The sequence below is a fragment of the Ipomoea nil genome, unplaced genomic scaffold, assembly GCF_001879475.1.
Source record: "Ipomoea nil cultivar Tokyo-kokei standard unplaced genomic scaffold, Asagao_1.1 scaffold2297, whole genome shotgun sequence".
Classification (NCBI taxonomy): Eukaryota; Viridiplantae; Streptophyta; class Magnoliopsida; order Solanales; family Convolvulaceae; genus Ipomoea; species Ipomoea nil.
The window spans coordinates 385,923-398,810 of NW_017618725.1; the positions used below are offsets into that span (position 1 = coordinate 385,923).

The following is a 12,888-nucleotide window of genomic DNA, read 5'->3' on the forward strand; positions in this document are numbered from 1 at the left end:
CTCAGTCAGTGTGGCATGATGATTTATGACATCCACATCATCGTGTTTTACTTCGTATTCTTCAGTCATGTTCGGTTAGTGTGTCTAATAATTTTATTCAATGTAATTCTAGTTTGTGTAATGCATGTCAATTGGATAAATTTTTTTCGATTCATGTTGGCACGTGTTGAGTCCTCCAGTTCTAGTGTTCTTGATTTAGTATACACAGACATTTGGGGTTTAGCCCCTCTTTTGTCAATTGATGGCTATCATTATTTCGTTATTTTCGTGTATGATTATACTCACTACACTTGGTATTTTCCCAGGAAATTAAAATCTGATTTGTATGTCATCTTTGATAAGTTTCGCACAATGGTTGAACAGCTTTTTAATAGAAAGATTAAAGCCATCCAGTCTGATCTAGGAGATGAATACAAATAATTACAGCATTCCTTTACTCAATTAGACATATTTCATAGACAATCATGTGCCTATACTCATGAACAAAATGGTCGTGTCGAACTAAAGCATAGACACATAGTTGAAACTGTCTTGGCTCTTTTAACCCGCGCCTCTGTTCCATATAAGTTCTGGGATTTTGCCTTTGAAATTGCAGTTTATTTAATTAACAAAATGCCATCTGTTGTATTAAATAATCTCAGTCCCCATTTTAAAGTGCATAATTCCTATCCTTCATACTTTTTTCTTCGTGTCTTTGGGTGTCTATGTTATCCATATCTCAGGCCATACAATCGTCACAAACTCTCATTCCGGTTTTCCCCGTGTGTTTTCCTAGGTTATCTTGAGTCGTTTCGGGGGTATAGATGCATGGACTTACAGACTAACAAGGTTTATGTGTGCAGACATGTAAGGTTTGATGAGAAAGTTTATCCTTTTGCTACTAAAAGTATTGTGCAGACATCTCAACTGGCGCAGCATTACCCGTGGGCCGAGTCTATTCTTCGACATGTGGCTACAGCTTCTCTGTCTCTCGGCACGATTGACATCTGATCCAGCTCCACCGATGACGATCTCGCGCCGCATGCGGCCACCGCTGATCGCTCGGCCTCGCCCGAGCGAGAGTCGCATGACCAGGCGGATCAGCCCGTGAAATGCCCTCGCGGTTGTCCTCGCGAAAAGACGGTTAAATCCACAGTTCGGACTCATGAGATGCACACTCGGAGCCGGTCTTAGGCTCCACCGTTAGATTTAACGGTTCAGGTTTGTCCTTCGAATCCAACTCGTTACACCAAGCCGTTAAATATTCAGAATGGTGTGAGGCTATGGACAAAAAAAATTTAATGCCTTCCTACAAAATCAGACATGGCAGCTTGTGCCATCTTAACCGGGCATGAACATTATTGGGTGTAAGTGGGTTTTTCGTACAAAACGAAAAGTTGATGACTCCATTGAGAGACATAAGGCAAGACTTGTAGCAAAAGGATTTAATCAGGTGCTCGGTTATGACTTGTTTGACACGTTCAGTCCAGTGGTTAAACCAACCATAGTCAGGTTACTTCTTTCTCTGGCTTTATCATCTAGGTGGTCTATTAAGCATTGGATGTTCATAATGCTTTCTTGAATGGAAACCTCTCTGAAATTGTGTATATGAAGCAACCATCTGGGTATATTGATGCCTACTATCCGAATCATGTTTGCTTATTGAAAATGTCACTTTATAGATTAAAGCAGGCACCTAGAGCCTAATTTAACCGTTTGCACACCTTTATACTATCTATTGGTTTTTAGGCATAAAAACGGACGTATCCTTATTTTATTATTCTCAGGGATCTGATTGTGTATATCTATTGGTTTATGTGGATGTGGATGACATACTTATGATGGGCACAAATACGAATCTAGTTACTCAGCTAGTTTCGAAACTCTCTACTGCTTTTAAAATTAGAGATCTTGGTGAGCAGGATTTTTTCTTGGAATTGAAGCAGTCAAATGCAGTGATGGAATTTTACTTTCCCAACAGAGATACATGCATGATATTCTAAAGCGTGCTGGAATGGCGGAATGCAAACCATTGTCTACCCCATTCCCACGACGAAACTCGTGACTTCTACTATAGTGTTACATGATGATCCAACATAGTACATGAGTTTAGCTGGTGCATTACAGTATTTAACTATCACTCGCCCTGATCTTTCCTTTGTAGTCAATCAGTTGTGTCAACATATGCATGTCCCTACGATTGCTCACTGGGAACAACTAAAGAGAGTTTTAAGGTATGTTAAAGGAACTGTTAATTTTGGTCTACGATTCAAACAGTCATCCTCAAGAGAAATTCATGTCTTCTCTGATTCTGATTGGGCTGATTGTCCGGAGGATAGGAAATCCACAAGTGGCTTTGCTGTTTTTCTTGGGTCTAATCTTATATCATGGGTCTGCAAGAAGCAAAGAACTGTTGCTAGATTTTCTACTGAGTCTGAATATAAAGCTCTAGTAGATGTTTGTGGTGAGGTAATTTGGATCATGTCCCTTTTACACGAAATTCATGTTCCAGGTATTTCGGTTCAAAAATTATGGTGTAATAATCTTGGAGCTACATATATTTGTGTCAATCCCATCTTTCATGCCTGCACCAAACATGTAGAGATAAATTATCACTTTGTGCGAGACAGAGTTGCTGTTGTAGAAATTCAGGTTAACTTCATCTCAACAAAAGATCAACTTGCAGACATATTCACCAAAGCATTGTCTGGTCCTAGATTTTCTTTTCTCAGAGACAATCTACAAGTTACAAGTATACCATGTGCTTGAGGGGGAGTATTTGGACTAGTATTAGGATTCTTATATTTGAGTCATAGTATGACTCTATTCTGGTCTCCCTATGATTCCTCTTGTATATATATTCCCCTTACATGTACATGGTAAGGGCATCCTCAATAGTAGCGGATTTTATCCCAGATTTTTGTGGGCCCCAACATCCAATTCATCATCCACTATCTCACTCAATCACAAAATCTCTTCTTCCCATTAGTTTTAAGTTTCTTCACAACTTTTTGTGGACCCACCATTTTATCTCCATATTTTATTTATTTATTTGATTTATAATTGTAAAATAAACATAAATAATTAACATTATTACAATTTTTAGCAAAATTAAAATAAATTTATAATTATAAACTTTTTACTTTTTTAAATTATAATTTTATCATATACAAATATAATAATAGAATTTAACAAAACTAAAAAAATAAAAAAAAAATGAACAAAGAGGCTGGCCTGGCCGTTGGTTGGGCAGCTTTAAAAACAAAGCAAAAAAAGTATAGGCTTGTCTGAAATGAACTTGCAAATAGCAGGAGAAAATTTTTGTTAAAGTCTTGCCTTCCCATTTGTCCAAATCTACCCGAAGGAGATTTTACTATTCTAAAATGTGGTGTTGAACCTCTTATTGGGGATGCCCTAACTACTGTTCATAATATACAGTTTCTTACAATTCTCATTGGGCATTTGTGGATTTTGTGCCATTCAATAGATGTAAAATGGACAGTGTAATTAATTAAGTGTTTGTATTTGTATTTAGTAAATGTAAAATGTAAATTTCTAATATTTTGTAAATTGTAATACTAAATTTTTTTAATGTATTATTGTATTTAATTTTATTTTATCAACTTAATTTAGAATTTTAGTTCAAATTAAATAAAATTTTATACATTCTTAAAAAATATTTATCAAAAAAATCAGTTGTACACATTTTGGGTATGGAGAATCCAAACCTGACCCGAATAAGTACATCCAAACCCGTTTAAAATTGACATAATTTGGTTCGAGTTTAGATAGGTAAAATTTCAACCTGAAATAATTCATATTACGATTTTACTCTCGGATCGAACGTGAACCCGACCCGTATCCATCCCCAATTTTAGCACCATCTGATGCTTTATGGGGAAAGCACCAGAAGGTGTTAAATGGAAATTCAAGCACCTTTGGATGCTGCATGTGAACTCAAAAGGCACAATTCAATTCCTTGAAAATGAGAAATTAAGGCACTGAATGGTGCGGGCATAGCCAGAAGGAATGACTCCTTTTGGTCCAGAAGGAGTTGGTAATTCCTCCTTGTAGAATTGTTTTGTGCTGCGATTTTCTTCTTATCTAGTCTTCTAGTATACATTTTAATTTGAAAGTAGTTAATTTTATTTTTTGTCCTAGATTTATAGATAGCAATTCACTTTTAGTTTTTTTTTTTTTTATTAAAATATCTTTATTCGGTCATAGTATTATTGTGACATGACAATTTTTAGTCATTCTTTAATAAAATTGTTTGAATTTTGTAAAATCTAAGGCCATTTAAGTATTCAATTATGATTTTTTTAAAAAAAAAAATAAGCGATAATGATCAAATAGGTCCTTCAACTATAAGCCAAAGTAAAATTAGCCCTATAAACTAACAAAAGCTACAATTAACACATTCATCTCTTCACTTATATGCAATTAAGTCCATAACTTCTTAAATTTGTACAATTAGCTCACTTTGTAGGTAGACACAAGAATAGGAAGTAAAATTTATTTTTTTAAAAAAATTAGAGGAAAAAAAAAACTAGATGGCTCCGTCCAAATTTTCCAAATTTCCCATTGCTTGCCTATTAACGTTTCTATGTCAATATGTGTCTTTATTTGGAAACTCGTAGCAACCAAAAACCATGCGTATGCCCGGAAATTATATCGTGCATCAAAGCGCATAATACATTGTATGTCTTGATCCGAAACGACGTCGTTATATATATATATATATATATATATATATATATATATATATATATATATATATATATTGAAAATTCCGTTTCTAGTGTCTGATGTTAATTATTTAAAAAAAAATAAAAATTCATGTTTTGAATGTACACAATTGTATAATAGAATGTAAATAATTGTATAATAGAATGTACATAATTGTATAACAAAATACACATACACTATTTTGAAATTAAGGATAATACACATAATCTAAGATAATACATAATACACATAAACTCTTAATTATTAAAAAAATCCCTATTTCAAATGTACATAATTGTATAATAGAATACACATACACCCCCCGTCTCGTCAACCCCCGACATAACTTAACAAAACGACGTTGTTTTGGGAAGACGGGCTGGTGCACGATATAACGATTGGCGTATGCCCTGCTAGGCGCTAATCAACTCTTGCTCCCATACCATCTTTCCATTGTCAAGTACAAAGACGCATGCCGAAAACTCTCGTACATACCCATCCCTAATCGTTAATATACAAGCTCAGACTCGAAGTCTATTGCCTCTTGCTTCTACGTCCAACTGGACGGGGAAGCCAAGTGGTCGCCGGTCATTTTTTATTTTTTTTTTTAATTTTTTTTTAATTTATTTAAAATAAAAATTATATTTTTTATTTAAATTAATTTTTAAGATTAAAAAATAAAATGAAATTTACATGTGACTTAAATGTAACTTGTTAATTAATTTAATTGCATAAAAGTGAAAAGATGAAGGGTTTTGAAAAAGCCCATGTATCTTGAAATCAATTTAACACTAAGGATTCTACTTGATTTTATATTACGAGACAATTTCGCTGTTTAATTAAACCAATTTAATCAACATATAAATAACGAAATTGAAAGCGTAAATAAAGTAAAGACACAGTAGAATTGTTACGCAGTTCGGAGCTCCTTCTTCTACGTCTGCGGGGCAACCCATGTCTGCCTAATCCACTAGATGTTCACCACAGAGTATTACAAGAGGTAACTACACGGCTCACAGCCTTTACCACTACAACTCTTCTAAAACACCTACTCATGACTGAACCGTGCATGTCATAACCATCTTTGGTGTAGCACTTCAGCTGTCACAGGTACTAACTCGTAGTACAGATTTAAATCACAATTAATATAATCAATATTAAACCAGTAAAGTAGGAAGCTTGCATATGAGATCAGAATTTCAGAATTGGCAACTTCCTCTTTCATTTTCCCTTCCTTATATACTGTACGTAGCTTCCATTTCACCATGCCTTGATTATAGCTTTCACATGTGGCTAGAATTCTTCTCAACCACATCTTCTTTTAACTTGAGATCTTCAGACTTGCTCTTTGTCCAACTTCTTTAACAATAAATCTCCACCACACGTTTTAGCTTGGTCCAAAATACTAATTACAATTCATGCTAATTAACATTACATATTAATAAAATAAACTAATAAATTAGCCAATCTAATGTGTACTATTTTGTACACTTACAATCTCCCCCTTTGGCAATTTATTTGGTAAAACAATAGTATCATTATACTTTGGGAAAAAGAAACGAATATATTTTATTAACATCTCATAGTATACGTACTGAACATATAAAGAAAATTAAATATGCAATTTTAAATCTTTTAGGACCTGACCAAGGCTTATTTGTGTGTGAAAATTTATTTTGGACCTTGGTTGATGTTGACTCACAAACTTCATCCAATTTAATAAATAGTGAATCATGCACGAAAAAGTGTTGTATCAAACATACCACATATGTCACGCTTTCCAATGAATTACTCCCCCTAACTTGGTGCCTTCGTTTCTTCATATGCGTTCCAAATAAACCCAATTCATACCATGCAGTCAACATACCAAATATACCAAGACATTCATACTGTCATATTTAATTCATTCATAGTCATCCCAAAAATAATTTATATAGTACCAAATTATTAATATACCATCCGAACCAGGATTAACATCCATACCAAAATATTCCAAAAACAAAAAACTTACCAAATATCCAAACATTCCAAAATACTCCCCTTTTCTCCAATACTCCCCCTTTGTTTATGCCAAATAAATGACAAACAAACCGGTGAACATCATTTTAGTGGATTGGATTAACTTGCAGACGGGGTGCCCGACTCAGATTCATCACTCTCAGAAATAGAACCAGTGCCAGCGCCAGGGTTAGATCTAATCCGAGCATAGATAGCCTCCATTCTGGCGATTTCTTCCAACTGAGCACTCAACAATTGTTCTAAGCCATCAATGGTTATTTGTTGAGAAGCAACCGAGGTTCGGACTTGTGCAATTGACGCTTGAAGAGTGAGAACAATTTGACGACGATCCATGAGCGTCTGAGGTTCCTTGATTGCTGTAGTAGGACGTGGATTCGGTGCAGAGGCAGTGTCAGCTGAAGATGCAGGGGCAGACACAGAGGGCGTGGCAGTTGGTGCGCCGGGAGTGATCAAAAGCGTAGCTCTATCATCATAGTGATCCTTATTTGTCAACCGATCATCATATTTATAGATTGAGGCATTGGTAATCACCTCCTCATCCGTGTAGGGCTTGAACCCGTGTTCCTGTAGAAGTCCAAAAATGAGGCTAGGAAATGGTAGGTGTACCTTAGGTTCCCTGTGTCGCACAAATTGAGCTAGATGGCCAAAGATGATTTCTCCAAGATTGAGTGGGAGCCGGTTCCTGATCTTGTAGAGAAGGGCAGCAAGCTGGTCAGACACAAGATGATGACGCACAGCCGGCATCCAATTTGTTGAAGCAAGCCGTAACAGAACAGAGTAGACCGTGGTGAGTTTTAAGCTTTCAAGTCCGGTGTTTGGCCAAGTGACGATCTTGTTGTGAGTTAAGGCAGCGGCTAGGAGATTAGGACTCGGGTCAGGAGCAGCTTGATGATTTGGAGTACCCAAATAGGAATTAATTGCTGTCGGGCTTAAGGGATACCATTTATCCCGAATAAAGACTTGTTGAAATCGCGGTGACCCCTCCGAAAATGTATCCAATGTTAAATTTGTGTAGAACTCGGCAGTGAGCCATCTGGAGTACGGACCAATATGAACAAGTGAGGCAAGCAGGTATTGATCTCGCAAAATAGGCACAATGTTGCATTTTTCTGTCAATTCCTCCACATTGATGGATTTTTCCAGAATAAAATCCCTAGTAGCATGAACATTCCAGTCAGACATCAAATCTGGAGACAGCAAAATAGGATGATATTTCTTCTTGGGTTGTTTCATCTTTGAGCCAGAGCGGGCAGTAGCAGTTGCAGGTGCAGGGGCTGGACTTGGTACTGGGCCTGAAACTGATCTGGATCTTGTCATTCTGGGTGGCAATGTGGACCCTCTTTTTGATTGCTTGGAATCAGACAAGTAGACAACATCCTCCAATGCTCCAATTTTTCTTTTCTCGGCTGTACCTGAAACAGTAGTTTTTTCTTTCCCTTTTCGGGAAGATTTGCCCACGGGCACAGAGATAATGGGAACAGAATCATGTGAGGTGGGCACAGGGATGGGGACCTCTGCTGATTTTGAAACTGGAATGGTTATGGGAATAGAAAATGCAGCACACGCCATGGGAGACACATATTGATTAATATTTCGAATGGTGAAGGGAGATGACACAGCATGCATTAAATCAGATAAAGGCACAAGATTTTCAGGTAATTTATGTGAAGAAGACTCATACGGATCACCTTGTAAAGGAATGGAAGGGGCACACAATTCACTTGAGGTGGACACAAACTGACTTGGCAAAGAGATGTTAAAATCTAGTTTTCTAGAAGCCGAAACTGATTCATCTAAGGGAGAAGAGACTACCATGGTTTCCGGGGATGAGAGCTTCAACTCAGATTGTGGCGGAGGCGGTTTGGTTGATTCGGCCGAAAAAGTCCACGGCTCCACAGATATGAACCTAGCCAGTGCTTGGATCTGTTTGACTTCCCTGTCCGAGAGTCCTTCAAGAAGGCCTGCATGTTGCTTGACCGTTGCAAGAACTCGATCCGTATCATCAGATGTAAGCGGAGATTCAGCGTTGATGATGTGTCGAAAAAGCTCCAATCTTTCGGATTTGGTTGTGAAAATGGCGAAGGGATTGTCGTCTTCCATTGTTGAAGGTTCAATGTTTGAGAGTGGTAAAGTTGAAGATGAATGATGTGGGTTTGGCGTGTAAGTGCAAGAAAGACAATAAGGCTCTTTAATTAATGAGCTTCTCAAAAGTTGTGACGGATGGGATGAGTGATGTGACTAGTTTGTAGGGGTAGTAGTAGAGTCATATTAGGAGAGAGTGGTGGAAGTTGTTTGAAATTAATATTTCAATACATATTATGTAATGGTGGAATTAATATATAGATAAATAAGGTAGCCGAGCCGAATTAAGGAAAAAGTAGGTATATGGGCGAGAAGAATTAAAACTAAGTTGGAAAGATTTTGAATTTTCCTGCAAACATAAGAAAAACAACAACTACGTTAAAAAATAATTAAAGATTATTTGTTGTACCGTTGTTGATGATTAAGCTGTAGGATTGCAAACACCAAGGGCAGCTCTGGGCAGTTCAAATCTCGATTTGTCTAATGGTTTGGTGAATAGATCTGCAAGATTTTTATCTGTTGGAGTATATTCCAAGATAATTTCTTTCTCTTCGACTAGCTCACGAATAAAGTGGTGTCGGATGTCTATGTGTTTTGTCCTCGAGTGCTGAACTGGATTTTTTGAGATGTTGATTGCGCTGGTGTTGTCACAGAACAATGTCATATTTTGTTGTTCTATACCATAGTCAGTTAACATCTGGCGCATCCAGAGTAATTGTGTACAACAACTACCCGCCGCTATATACTCAGCTTCAGCTGTGCTGAGTGAAATCGAGTTCTGCTTTTTACTGAGTCAGGCGACTAGATTTTTTCCGATGAAGAAACATCCGCCTAATGTACTTTTTCTGTCGTCAGCATTTCCTGCCCAGTCAGCGTCACTGTATCCTGCAAGATTCAGATTAGTATCGTTCGAGTACCAAATACCATAATTTATTGTACCTTTAACATATTTTATAATACGCTTTACCGCCTTTAGGTGTGACTCTTTTGGATCGGCTTGATAGCGTGCACACATACCAACACTTACCATAATATCTGGTCGACTGGCTGTTAAGTACAATAGGCTGCCTATCATACTTCTGTACATAGTAGAGTCTACAGATTTTCCTTTTTCATCTTTGAACAATTTTGAAGTCGTAGAGATAGGAGTACGGGCATCTTTTGTAGATTCAAGCCCAAATTTGGATAGAAGATTTTTTTGCATATTTTTCTTGCGAAATAAAAATCCCTTCTTTAGTTTGACTTACTTGGAGTCCAAGAAAATAGGTTAGTTCGCCTATCATGCTCATTTCGAACTCTTGTTGCATTACCTTGACTAGCTGGTCTGTCTCTCCTGATTGTGTGGATCCAAAAACGATATCATCTACATACACTTGAGCAATTGTTATGTGTTTACCTGATCGTTTTATAAATAACGTTTTGTCCGATCCTCCTCTTTTGTAGTTGTTCTGAAGAAGATATTGAGTAAGTCTTTCATACCAGGCTCTTGGGGCCTGTTTTAAGCCATAGAGTGCTTTTTGTAATTTGTAGACATAGTCTGGATGATGTGGATCTTCAAACCCTTTTGGCTGAGCAACGTATATGTCTTCTGAGAGATATCCATTTAAGAAGGCTGTTTTAACGTCCATCTGAAACAACTTGAATTTTAGGGCACAGCCAATCGATAGGAGTAGTCGTATTGACTCTAGCCTTGCAACAGGGGCAAAAGTTTCGTCGTAGTCGATTCCTTCAATTTGGGAGTAGCCTTGGGCTACAAGTCGCGCTTTATTTCTAGCGATGTTGCCAGCTGCATCGGTTTTGTTGCGAAAGATCCATTTGGTACCTACAACATTGACATTGTCAGGTTTGGGAATTAGAGACCATACCTTATTTCGTTCGAACTGTCCCAGTTCTTCTTGCATGGCCTTGATCCAGTGTTCGTCTGTTAGAGCTTCTTTGACATTCTTCGGTTCGATCTGTGAAGTATAACAAGAATATCCCGCTAATTGAAGATAATCACGTTTCGGTTTACCTTTGGTTTTTACGCCGGAACTAGGATCTCCAATTACGTTTTGTATTGGATGAGCTTTCTGGATGCGAGTAGGGATATCAACGTTACCATGATCAGTGTCAGATTCAGACTCAGACTCAGTTTCTTGCTCTGGTTGAGTTGAGATGGGAGATGGCATAGGAGACTCTGCATTAGGTTCAGGACAACTTGTGTCAGGTTCTGTCACTGGTTCAGGACGAGACGTTGTGATAATATCACTCGGTTGATCATCGATTACAACGTTTGTGGACTCCATAATGGTTTTGGTAACTTTGTTGTATACACGATATGCCCTGCTGTTCGTTGAATAGCCGAGGAAGACGCCTTCATCGCTTTTTGTTTCAAACTTTGCGACAGGGTTTCGATCCTTCAAGATAAAACAACGTGATCCGAAAACGTGAAAATATTTAATGTTTGGTTTCTTACCTTTCCATAATGTATACGGAGTCTGATTCGTGCCTGGACGTAGATAGACCCGATTGATGATGTGACATGCAGTATTCACAGCTTCTGCCCAAAATTTTTGAGGTAGTCCTTTGGCATTAAGCAGAACTCGTCCCATTTCCTGAATTGTGCGGTTCTTTCGTTCAACAACTCCGTTTTGTTGAGGTGTTTTCGGAGCTGAGTATTCATGTGAGATTCCTATTTGGTTGCAGAAGGTATCGAACAGGTTGTTGTCGAATTCTCGTCCGTGATCACTTCGGATTCGAATGATGGGCTCATTTCTTTCTTTTTGGAGTTTTAATGCCAAAGTTTTAAAGGCTTCGAGAGTTTCGGACTTGTCCCTGAGAAAGGTAACCCAAGAAGGGGGGGAGAGTGTAACACCCCGTGTTACGGCCCCTAAAACCATTTAATTAATTAATCAATAGCCCAAGAGAAAGAATAAATCATAATGATTAATTAGGGAAAAAGGCCCACCATAGTCCATGGGCCCTGATATATAAACCCAACCCCTAAACCCAATCCTTAGTTCCAAAAGGAATAGAATTAGCGAGCCTATAATATTAGTTCCTAATTAGGACTCCTAAATATATAAATAGGGGACTTAGGAGGCACCCAGAACTTCCCACAAGAAAAACGCCCCACCACCAAAAGAGCTCCAAGAATCCCCTTAGGAGAAATCAAGAAAGCAAGGAAGCTTAGAGAAAGATCCTTCATAGCCAAGGAATTAATTAAGGCTAAGAGGTAACCCATGTCTCAACAAAACCTATTTTCATAGTTATGATTCCCCCTTAGGGTTTCCCCCATATTATTGTGTATTAATGATTGGTGATGATTATTATTAATGATTGATATAATGATTCCATGAGGAATCTTGATAATCTTGATATTGGGAGATTCCTGATAATTATGGTGTTCTTGGTAATTATATGGAGTTATTGATGATTATGTGTTGTTCTTGATAATTATGTGATGCTCTTGATGTTTATGTGTTATTCTTACCGAATCTTGCAATTAGAAGACGAACCGTTTTCTTGTTGATATAAAAGTGATTAGAACCCTAGGTTGTATCGTATGATATTATTCTTGGTTTATCGGGTGGGGAAATCACATGTTTGGGTGTTGATTATATTTAGAAAAGCATGATAGGTTATGTGTCGTTCGTTTCTCGTAATTGATCCGTTAATTGTCTACGTGTTGTCGTTAATCGCGTTGTAAAGTGTCTAAGCATGGTTTCGGGTTCCACAACGGTTCCCGGGGCGCAATTGATGAAAAAAGAGTCAGTGGGGGATAGGTGGGGGGTAGGGGACCCGCCACCTACCCGGTGCCGAGAATCACTGCCTGGCAGCGGGTGGTCGGCGGGCGGGCAGCTGCCCGCCGGCGACCCGCTGCCCGGAACAGTAAAACCGGCGGGCAGCCGGCGGGTGGCCCCCCCACCCACCGGCTACCCGCTGGAAATTCCCCCAACTTGGGATCCCGGCTTCCCCGTTTGATGGTCCCCGTTCCCCGTGGTGTCCCAACGGACTCCGTTTATCGTGCCTATGTCTAGTTTGATGTTTCGGGTACCGTTCGTAGGTTTATGAGTCTATTATATTGCATGCTAGTTGAAT

At 38.2% G+C, this 12,888-nt stretch overlaps 2 protein-coding genes across 2 annotated transcripts; one reads left to right on the top strand and one right to left on the bottom strand.

Annotated features, from left to right (window-relative positions):
• Nucleotides 1–2,082: 2,082 nt before the first annotated feature.
• On the top strand, nucleotides 2,083–2,748 carry LOC109151872 (uncharacterized mitochondrial protein AtMg00810-like). Its single transcript, XM_019299472.1, has one exon. The coding sequence runs from the start codon at nucleotides 2,083–2,085 to the stop codon at nucleotides 2,746–2,748; it is 666 nt and encodes a 221-aa protein (XP_019155017.1).
• A 4,077-nt stretch (nucleotides 2,749–6,825) lies between these two features.
• On the bottom strand, nucleotides 6,826–8,826 carry LOC109151873. Its single transcript, XM_019299473.1, has one exon. It carries the CDS (start codon nucleotides 8,824–8,826, stop codon nucleotides 6,826–6,828), a length of 2,001 nt encoding a protein of 666 aa, XP_019155018.1.
• Nucleotides 8,827–12,888: the final 4,062 nt, after the last annotated feature.

Coding starts and splice junctions, on each gene's coding strand:
- LOC109151872 (XM_019299472.1), top strand. CDS start 2,083: ATGAGTTTAGCTGGTGCATTACAGTATTTAACTATCACTCGCCCTGAT.
- LOC109151873 (XM_019299473.1), bottom strand. CDS start 8,826: ATGGAAGACGACAATCCCTTCGCCATTTTCACAACCAAATCCGAAAGA.